This window comes from Paracoccidioides lutzii (genome assembly GCF_000150705.2).
Source record: "Paracoccidioides lutzii Pb01 unplaced genomic scaffold supercont2.68, whole genome shotgun sequence".
NCBI lineage: Eukaryota > Fungi > Ascomycota > Eurotiomycetes > Onygenales > Ajellomycetaceae > Paracoccidioides > Paracoccidioides lutzii.
The window spans coordinates 25,861-37,245 of NW_015441014.1; the positions used below are offsets into that span (position 1 = coordinate 25,861).

The 11,385-nt window shown below is 38.3% G+C and overlaps 2 protein-coding genes across 2 annotated transcripts; one reads left to right on the forward strand and one right to left on the reverse strand.

The window, feature by feature from the left end:
• Positions 1-5,625: 5,625 nt before the first annotated feature.
• Positions 5,626-7,328, forward strand: PAAG_09062 (PH domain-containing protein; the record flags this gene model as incomplete). Its single annotated transcript, XM_015846724.1, has 5 exons — positions 5,626-5,733; positions 5,813-5,938; positions 6,027-6,119; positions 6,196-7,086; positions 7,113-7,328. The coding sequence occupies 5 exons, from the start codon at positions 5,626-5,628 to the stop codon at positions 7,326-7,328; spliced, it is 1,434 nt and encodes a 477-aa protein (XP_015701766.1).
• An 887-nt stretch (positions 7,329-8,215) lies between these two features.
• On the reverse strand, positions 8,216-9,192 carry PAAG_09063 (hypothetical protein; the record flags this gene model as incomplete). The annotated part of the gene is made up of 2 exons (XM_002788984.2): positions 8,216-8,966; positions 9,080-9,192. 2 exons carry the CDS (start codon positions 9,190-9,192, stop codon positions 8,216-8,218), a joined length of 864 nt encoding a protein of 287 aa, XP_002789030.2.
• Between the last annotated feature and the right edge of the window lie 2,193 nt (positions 9,193-11,385).

An 11,385-nucleotide genomic window follows, 5' to 3' on the forward strand; every position in this document is an offset into this window, starting at 1 on the left:
GGCCAAACCAAAGGGTGTAATCAGCCACTCAAATAGCCTGTATCTGGTTCTAAAGACTGTCATCCACTCATCATCTTCTGTGATTTGAATCTTGTGAAAAGCTGCAATAATGTTCAGCTTAGTGAATCATTTAGTCTGTTCAATTCACTATAAAGTCTCACTGATTAATGATAGAGAATATCAATTCTTTCAGGTGATTTTGTTAAGAGCTTGATAGTTCACACAGAATCTTAGCCCACTCTCAGGCTTTTTCATGAATAGTATGAGGACAGCTGCAAGGGAGTTGCTCATTCTAATAAAACTCTTATCTAGATAATCTGTAAGAGTCTTTCACAAAGCCAGTAGTTTCTCTTGAGACATATTATATAATGAGCCTCAAGGGAGTTGTTCTGTGCTATCATCAGTCTTTTTAATCAGTTCAATCCCATGATCTCTACCTGGGCCATAAAGTGGGGGTAGAGTGTTGATGACTTCCTTATCAAATATGTTCAAAAACTCATGATAATGTTCAGGCAGCTTTTCTCTAGAGTCAATCTTTGATTTCACTTCTAGATCCTTTTGAATATCAGTCAAACTGATGATGAAGATCTTGATGTTTCACTTCTCTTGAGTGCTCACAAGCCTAAAGAAGCTTACAGCAGAGATGGGAATCACATCAGCTTTTGCATTTGAACTAGACTCTATCTCTATACCACTCTCTTCAAATCTCACAATTCTTTGATGAGGGATCACAGTCACCTTTTGCTGGGCCAGTCAGAGGTCATCTATATACATATCATGACTATGTAACTCATTCACCATGTAGAAAAAGGCTCATTCAGTTACATGACCACATATATCAATTTGAATGCCAGTCACTATGCTTGTGGAGAGTTCCATGAAGTCTTCAAAGCCAGTCATTTTAACAGGAGGAATTTCAATGCACAGAAGCTTATGCTTGTTAACATAGAATTGAGAAATAAGATTATAGATATTACATTCACTGTCTATCATTGCTATAATTGAAAAGACATTATCTACTAGAGCATTGACAGTGAAAGGTTTGAATATCATCTTAGATTTAAATCTTCTCTATTGCTTTCTCATAAGCTTCTTATTTTGCTTCTTCCAGTGTCTATTGGTTGAAGCTACTCTTTTCTCAAATTCTCACTCATATCCACATTGTTGTCATCTAGTACCAGCTCAGGAATCATCTTAGCTATCATGGGGATGGCAGAGTGTCTGAGAGGTTTGAACAGACAGCTCTTAATCATATGACCTTCAGCTCTGCATCTCAGGCACAGGCCTTGCTCTCTTCATCAATTAATTTTTGTCTGATTTATCAATTTGATGTGGTGGGCACTTGGGGTTATAGCACCAGGAGAGAGATTCATCAGATCATCAGTGAAAGCTTAAGATCAGTTTCATTGATCAAGAATAGCATGACAAAGTAGAGAGTGTGGATTAGATGTCATATGATCTGAAGAAGATCTGCTCTCATAATGTTTAGACTACTGTATTAAAGTCTTAAGCTCAGAGAGTTGATGATCAACTAATCTAAGCTCTCTGCAGTAATTCTCATAGAGAGATGGTTTCCTTACACCCATCATGCCTTTTCTCAGCTCCATGCTTAGAGTAGATTTCAAATACCTCTTTTTAATGTGATCATCTCATCTATGATTATCAGCTTCCAGTAGTAGCTGATTAAATTCAGGCAGAAAGTCAAAGAGAGCTCTTCTACTCTGTCATAGATTGTTGAGCTTTTGCATAGCCTTTTCCTGTCATGCAGAATCACTAAAAAGTATGCATGTCTGCTCCAGTAAGCTCTCTATCATGAAGTTGATCTTGTCTTTATTATTCTCAACTCAGGGGTAAACTCAAGCTGCTGCCATTTCTTCTAGCCTTGAGTACACATACCAAGCACATTTCTCATTATTACCTAAAGCTTTTCTATTGATCTTAAGTTTTGATTGAAGCTTTAGCTCTCACTGAGGGTAGTACTTTAGATTAGAACCATCATACTTCTTGCAATTCAGTAGCTTAGTCTTTGATCTTCTGACTGCAATGAGTGGTTGCAGATTCAATTAAGAGAGGGTTGATGTTGAGATGTTCAAAGCTTGTCATAGATTAGCTATTTCAGCTTGCTGAGCTGCTATTAAATCTCTGTTCTCATGCTGGACCTGTTCCTGCTGTTGAAGAAAGGTCATTCATTGTTGTTCAAAGCTGCTGAGGGTGTCTCTGCTCATTGCTTCATGTTGATTCATTTGTTGTACAAGTCTGTCACTTTATCTCATTCAGCTAGACATTTTCAATGTTGCTCATTCATTTGTTAGCATGATTGCTAACTCAGTCTATTCATATACCAGTACTATTACTGAACTTCATGATGCAGGATTTAAGACTCTCAATAGTCTATCATATGTCAGCATGTTTGCTGAGCTTTGTGATACAGGATTAAGGCTTCCAGTGATCTATCAATGAAAGGAGTGAAGCAATTCATAATGTAAAGGGTTAAGCTCTAAGAACTAGAGGCTAGTCCTCCTATATAACAAGGATAAATTGCTTAAGAAAGGGAAGAAAGGAATGAGATGAGAACTTGAGCTTAAGCAAGCTCACATAGCATGATCATGTGCGCATGTGTGAATGATGGCTAGGCTAAGTCAGCTAGCCAGAGTAAATCTAAGGGTTCAACCCCTTATAGTGTCTTTAAATAAGACAGTCACCTCAATTGAGTCTCTGTAGCAGCAGGCAGATGATGAAAATAGTCTCTATACAATGAAAGACAATATGCTATAATATAATAAAAGACTAGTGATGTCTGTTCAGGAAAAGAAAACTCTGATAGCTAAACTACTGCAGAAAATTCATAATCAAGCTTCAACAGCATACTATGAAGGACAAAAGACTTTGGCTCTAGTGCAATCATGCTATTAATGAGCTACTTGGTGGACAGACATTCTACACTATATTCAGAACTGCCATATATGCCAGATCAGTAAAATTTTAAGACATAAGACTTCTGATTTGCTAAAGTCATTATCAATACCAGAACAGACATGGTAGCATATCACAATGAACTTCATAGATATGCTAAAAAGTAAAACAAGTTATGATGTCATTTTGATTATAGTATGTCAGCTAAGCAAGAAGATAATTCCTATTTCAATCAATAAGAGAGTTACAGTTCAGAAGATGATCTGACTATTCATTCAATTCTACTATTCATATAATGAGGCATCTGACTTAATTATCTCTAACTAAGACCCCTAGTTCATATCAAGCTTTTAAGATAAGTTTACACAGATCCTAGACATAAAATTGAAACTTTCAATGATATATCATATACAAACTGATAAACAGACAGAAGTAATGAATCAATACATTGTTACTCATCTATGCTCCTACATCAGTTACTATCAAGATGACTAAGATGAGTGACTGCTCATTATAGATCACACCTCTGCAGCTACTTCAAATGCTTTCAAAGGAATTTCCCTCTTCCTCATAGCAAATGAATATAAATCTTAAATATCATTTGACTGACAATCACTGGTGGAGAAATTTAACATGAATGAGAAAAGAAATCAAGAAACAGAAAGAAGCTTCATTTACTGAATGAGAAAGATCTGAAATCAGATAAGTAAAGACATAAGAATAGCACAGGAACAGATGAAGAGGCAGATTGACAAAAGCATTATTGAAAGCTTGATTTTATAATAGGAAATTTTATTTATCTAATTTTGAAATTATACAAGATGAATTGATCAAGCTGTAAGCTGACAAAGCAGAATGCTGACTTCTTTAGAATTCTGAAGAAGATGAGCAATGTCTACAAACTGAATCTTTCTGCAATAATGAAAATTTATTCAACTATTTTCTCAAACAACATATATAAGAATCTCAAAGACTCTCTATCTGATTAAATTATCAGATCATCACACTCAATCAAAATAGACAGAAAGAATGAATGAGAGATAGATTTTATACTGATTAGTTGAATAAGTCAGGACAAACTGCAGTATCAAATACACTGAAAGAAATTTGATAAGAATTCTTTATGATATTCTACTTACAATTTCAAGAAATCACTTTATATAATATAGAATTTTCATGAGATCAACTTCACTAAAGTCAGATCATCAAAACATCTAGATGAATGAGTAAGAGCATGAGAGATGAGCAGCTATCTGAAAGATGAAGATGATGATGATCTTCTAGCATGAGAGCATGTCCACTTCTAGATCAGAGGGTGATATTAGACTCAGCACTGAGGCTAGGTTTATCCCCATCACATGACCACACCCCACATGGGATCTAGTGGGTCGGCCGTGATCTGGTCACATGATCACGTGGGCTGTTTATAATCTGAGCAGACCCTGACACCCCTTTCTCCTCACCAACCTTAGTATTTCATTATATAGCCGTTAGCAACGCAGAGAGCTTCCTTCTTATGCAGCTCACATCCGCTCTCTAACAATTTCTATATCATCAAGCAAAGCTCTATTCAGAATCTGAATCTTGATCAATTGATAAATCAGTTGACTACTTGTGCCACTACCACTATGACTCATTTCAATTCATCTGTCATGAATGCTATTATTAAATGATTTGATAAATATCAATATCACTACTGTGAGAATACAAAACATATTATCAAACATTGCTGATTCAAAAATCTGAATTTCACAAGCATTGAATGACAGAAACATAATAAGAAGCACATTGAGATATTGAAAAATAGAGATAGAAATAAAACTAAGAATAGAGATAAAAGCAAAGATAGAAATATGAAAAATCTACTTGTAAGTTAGTTAACTCAAGTATTTTTTGTAATAATTTCTTCAAATATTGAAGAACTTTTGAAAAGCCAGTCAGATTATGAGTGAAATAAGAAAAGGATTTGATGGATACAGCTAGTGGAAGACAGATAGATTGAAAAGAAGATGAATATGATTGATTTGAGCAGGACAGTAGCTAGTCTATATGGTAGCTAGTCTGAGGAGAGGTGTTGGAGCCTAGGCTTCCTATTCTGGACTAGCGCACCGCACAGTAGTATATAGCATCCCTGAGATAGGCTACCAATACAACCACTTCAGACGTCCAACAATATCGTCGTTCTCGTAGTGTTCAATGCAATGAACAAGCTGGCCACTCTGTCAATTTCAACACGTTGGAACCATTGTGACTACAGTCCGCCACGGTCGCTAGATATCTGCCAAGCGCCGTATCTGAAGAAGCATTTTGTTTGAAAAACCCTCCCCTAAACCTTCATCCCCATCAAGCGGAGTTTCGTTGCTACTCGATGTATCTCAATCTGCAGAGGACGGGCTTTTCCCACGGCCTAAGTTGCCTTCCATTGTCCCTGTCGACTTGACTGCCCGAGTGGGAACTAGCTAGTTACCCCTCAACAGTGAAAAACCTCCAGACAATCCTAGCACAATTACTTATTTTTATATATATTATGCTCCATTTATTGCCACCGCTATCATTGAAATACTCTTAGTGATGCTAGGGAGCTATCTCTCTCTCGTCGACAATTTAAGCGAGTCAACTCAATTTTTTACCATACAAGTTAACATTCCCCACAGGATTTATACACAACAGCAACACGCCTCCCTTTCCAGGTCTTGTTAAAACTCTTCTATCATGTATTCCGTAAACCTTCCCCATCGGATTGCTACTGCAAATACTGTGGCAACTACAAATACGTCCCTAAGTGATGACGAAGGTATTCCTGACTCCGATATGAGTGGTGTATGTTTTCTTTCCCAATTTCCGACCCTACATGTAGCTGGGAGGATTATGCTGACTGAAAGATTTTCATATTTTAAAGGCGACCAATATTCTGCTTGAAAGGCTTCAGGCCTGGAAACACATGTGCGGATATTTAGAAAACTATGTTACAACCATGCAAAAAGTGCAACGGAGTCAGTCCAAGGAGTTTGAAAAAGTTTTGAAGGTATGACTATGAGACTTCTTGCTAAATTTCTTTGAGGGTTAGGTAGACTAATTGCTAATATGGTGTTGAATCGAGCGTCATGCAATAGACCGTGTCAGAGCCTCTCAAAGAAGCTCATCATTTCAATCAGAGCAAAGACGGGGTGACTGGACTGTTCGACAAATTACGGACTAATACAGAAGTACTTGCACATCAATGGCTACGAGACTCCTGGACCCTAACTCAGTTTCTAAGTTGCTAACTGTGTAGCATGATAGGGACTTGTGAACTTGCACCTTGAAACCGAGAAGAGCCTGAAAACTACTGTTCTCCCAAAACTGAAACGCCTTCGTCATGGCATCAAATCCAAAGCCAAGGAAATCCGTCACGGTGCCTCGAAAGGCTCCAAACAGGTTGATAAGGCCCATTCTACAACCCAGAAACATATCGAAATGTTGGGTCAATACACAGCAACTTTTGGCTCTGCCACCGGTGGGAAGCTAGACTCCTCCCATGACCCTTACCTGTTATGCAGAGGTACCAACTATCGCCTCAACAAGCAGGTAACTGAAGAAAACAACCGCCTTCATGAGATGCTCCAGGTTCAGAATTCGTTTTCGCAATTTGAAGCCCATATTCTTGAAACCGTGCGAAATGTACTCATTCAAATTTTCCAGTGCATGGATGCCCAAACAGCACAGCAGCGAGCAGCCTACGCAGACGTGGTCGGTGCAGCCCAAAAATTCCATCCGGGCTTCGAATGGCTGGACTTTTACCTGCGCAATGAATCCTTGCTGCTCAACCCCAATACTGCTCCCCGCAGCATATCCAATGCTACGTTCCCGAACCAGGATCACCAGGCCACCAAAGCTCTAATTGAGGGCACACTTGAGCGGAAATCCCGTGCAGTGATCAGGGGCTATAGTTATGGCTATTATGCCGTCTCTCCAGCTGGTTACCTCCACGGATTCAAGGACAATGACGATTATCGCCATGATCCCACCCCCGATATCACTCTCTACCTCCCCGAATGCACCGTCGGCCATCTGGATGGTGTCAAATTCAGTGTCAAGGGTAAAGACGTCTCCGGTGGTAGGGTATGCCAGGTCTTTGCCCCGTCGTCCGAACTTAGTTTTAAAGCCTACTCCAAGGACGAGGCTGAGAAGTGGGTCAGTGTCCTTACTAGCGCATCTAGTTCAGGGAATCGGGATCGGGGCCGGCCAGCCCGACAGCAAGCCCGACCGTGAGCAAGGTAACGAGGGATGTTCACGAAAGTTTCCCTTTAGCTCAAACGTCCACAGAGGTGTCGCTTACATCTCCAACACCACAGTCTCAGCAAAAGGAAGGGCTCATGGCACCGCAAACTGAGGAAGTAGCAGCCGTTCCAACGCCGAATCCGGAAATTTCATGATTTTCATATATCAGGAACAGCCCCTTTATGGAGGAGCGAATACCTGGGGTTTTCCCACATTTTCCTTTGTCTATTGGATGATTCTTTCTCCCTCTATCTTGGTATATCAAGATCATGTTGCCATGCGGTAGCGAGTTGAGGAGGGCAAAAAGATGATATTGCATGCTGACACCTTTGGGGATCTTACTTAATATTTCAGTCCATTTCTACTATTTATTTCGGTAATTTGGATATGGATGTCTTTTCTATTGTCCCATCATTCACGATGAATTCACTTGGATATGTTCTCACAATTTCTCACGATTTCTCACTTGGTCATCTGTATCACATGCCTAGCTGACAATGTATTTCTTTTTCATCTGATACTAAACCTGAATGAATAAAAGCACTTGTTTGTCATTACGTCCACTGCAGAGTGTAATGATGGCTGACATTAGTGTTGCAAGAAATCTAAGCTGATGAAGCAGTTGTCCTTTCAAAACATATTATCTATCCTCTAATGCCAGCAGTCAAAATATTTGCTTCCCAACGCCAAAAAATATTAAATTAAAATACCACCAGAACGAAAACTAGGCCATATAATGTTCCAAGATGGTTCCGCAGTGAAGAGACTAGCCATAAAACCGTAAGACCTTGAATGGTAGACGAGAAACTCGAATATCAAGTAGAACGATAATTCCACAGTAGTGGCAAACACAGCAATTAATTGCAAATACACACAGAGAGAAAAGAAAAGAAAAAGAAACAAACAAACAAATAAACTAAGAACGATAATTCCACAGTAGTGGCAAACACAGCAACTAATTGCAAATACACACAGAGAGAAAAGAAAAGAAAAAGAAACAAACAATCAAATAAACTAAGTAACAATCGTACAGCAAGATACATCAGAAGTCATCCGGATACTCAAGGTCCTCAAGCTTATTACTGAGAAACTTTCCCAGGGCTGCAGATTTAGATTCTAGAGCTAGCAATACCGCAGGCGATGAGTCGAGATTCAGGCTTGCAAGACGGTCTAGGTCATTGCTTCGAACCATTTCCCATTGCCGCTGGAGTGTTACATCCGATTCCATTTGCGCAGATGTTGGGCGCCGCTCAGTGGTTGCTTGTTCGCGGTCTGCTGCTGCTGCTTCTGGCGATGACGCGGATGTCGGGTTAGGGGCCGACGATGCAAGACTCGTGGAATGGCGATCCAGCGGGTTGTCAAATGCGGTTGAGTAGGACTCCGGCCCAATAGTGTTTCGTTCGGTATCGCTCGCTGAGGAGCCAATAACAGTGCGCCCACGGCCACCACTGCCACTAGAGGGTGATGGATGGTGCTGCTGTTGCAGCTGCTGGGGAGAGATAACATGACTTGGTCCCACAACAGCAAGTAGAACCTTATCTGCGATCTTGGTGACGACGGCAGCTAAGTTTTCAAATTCGAAGACTATTGATCCGACATCACCAAGCGGCACTGATGGGGCGGTCACGAATGAGCTGGGGTGGCTGGCGGGATTAACGCCGGTAAGATTCCCAGCGGGGGCATTCACTGCGAAAGATAGATATGCGGCGCCATAAGTAGCGCTAAGGTTTCGTAGCTGGCGCGGAGGCAGCGACGAGGCATGAGCAAAGACAGCACCATTTGTTGCGAATATTCTAGATACGGCCAAATCGAGATTGACCACGGTGGATTAAAAGACGATCTCTACAGAGGAAAAAGACAAAACATAAAATTAAAAATAAATTAAAAAGAACGGAGGGCCACGAACATGATAGAGGTAATCTCTGGAGGACACAGGTTATCTTCGAGCAAGTCTGACAAGGCGTCCGTGTCGAGCATTTTGATACCAGGCAGTTCTGGTATCATCTTGGCAGAGGTCATAGGATAAGAATCGGGGTCCGTGACATCAAAACTGAAAGTCGTTGATGTCCGGGGTGAAGAACAGGAACAGTCTTCTGAGAAAAGAAGTAATTGTCTATGAGGTCCTCGTCCTCGTCGTTGTATAGAATTATCGGCTCGCCGTCGCACGCGAGATTCTGCGCGAACTTCACGTGACTTCTTTGCCAGCACGGTATGAAGAACCCGGATGGATCTTCAAGGGAGCAGCTCGAGTCAGGAGAGCTGGAACCGGTGCAGATGTCTATTAGATGATCGTCAGTTATCGACATGTTCTCAGTATGAGGTGCAGTGGATATAAACTCGCAGAACTGGCAGGGATGGGGAAGACTATGCTGCAGGAATCTATATCCTGATGCTTCTTGGGGCAACCTGATTAACCTGCAGTCCGAGGATGGAGGGGTTGGCCAGTTCATTAGAAGGGCATGAAAACATCAGAATAACAAGCAATTGGAAATTGGCAACTGGCGAGCATGAATACGAGAGGGTGCCAGTAGAGTCGAAAGAAAAAGCAAAACTTCTTGGGATAACATAGGTTGTATACAGTCTGGTGAATTTCAAACCCTTTAAGTGCGGCTGAAAGGAAATGTCCATTGAAAAAATTAAAAATAAAATAATATATAAAAATGTTAATGGGTGTGGTGTAGAGTGGAGATACATATAGCTATGTTCTGGACTCTGTGGTGTGGATGCATGCATGAATATGATATTTCTGTTCGAGCGACATCCATCACATCCATCATGTCAGAAATGAAAATTTGAGGGGAAAAGGAAATCAAGTCAGAGCTAGAGCCATACCAATGCACGGAAGACGTAACTTGTGCCGCCACAATATGTTGACTGGGACTTGGTCGTGGGCGGGTTATGTAGGGATAGCCGAGTAGAAGATACATGTTTTGATAATTGAATGAAGTTGAAGATAGAAATGATAGTTTAACTACATAGAGTTAGATATTTAATAAGTTGGTTAACTCTGACTAACTAATTAACTAAGCTAGGTGGTCTATATTTCGACCAGACCCTTTTTCGACCACCCTATCCAAACCTAACTCACCACCTTTACCACGCGTTTTTTCAACTATATTAATAATAATGAAGCTGCTATAGCTGCAATTATAGAGAATTTGGAAAATAGTATTTTCCAATCTGAATGAGCTGCTGCTAAAGCATATAACATCTAATGAAGAATATTAAAGAGCAGAAAAAATGATTCTATTCAATAAATAATTACTCATTAATATTGACAAAAGTTAACTTCAGAGCAATAAATCTTTTTAGTTTGATAAATAAAAGAGTAAGATTTTCAATAATTTTTACCCTCTCTTGTGTATGTATGAGAAAGAAATAATGACTTAAATTATATGAATGAATTGAAATCTCACTCAACTGAATAAGAATTGAATAAAAAATTTTAAAGTAAAATTCTATAATAAGATCTATAATTGACTGAATAATTAAATCTTAAAAAATAAAGAATACTCAGTAGAAAATACTTCAGCAGTTCTATAACTATTTTTTTAAAATATAACAGACTCATGAAATAGTCACTGAAAATATATAAGATATAAATAAATATGATATGACTTTAGAAGTATATATAAATATCATAGTATTTGTTAAATAAAAAAAGGATAAAATTTATATAAATTACTTTTTAATTATAAGTAAGTTTCAATTCTTAAAGCTATTAGTGCTGATAAGTACTACATAAACTCTCTAATAATTTTTTTTAATTAAAATATATAATTAAGTTGATTTGAAAATATGAATATATTTAATTAAATCTATACAATATTAGATAAAGAATGAATATTAAATAATATATATTTTAATTGATTATATATAATTTTTCTATTTTAAATATTTAATAAAAATCAGTATAAATTACTAATACTAAATAATTATAACAATTATATCACTATTAAATTTTTATAAAAATATTATATAAATTTAATTTATTTAGTATTTCTATCTACTCATATATATTATATTCTTCAGTCATTGAATCTTAAAGTTTTTTCACTCATGATAACATACTATATAGTCGAGATTATTATTCTAAGCTATCTTAATAATATAGATTCTGTAAATAAAATAAGATTCATATAAGTTTATGAACAAGTATATTTAAATATCTTAAAAATTTATAATAAATATAAATAATAAAAAGTAACTGAT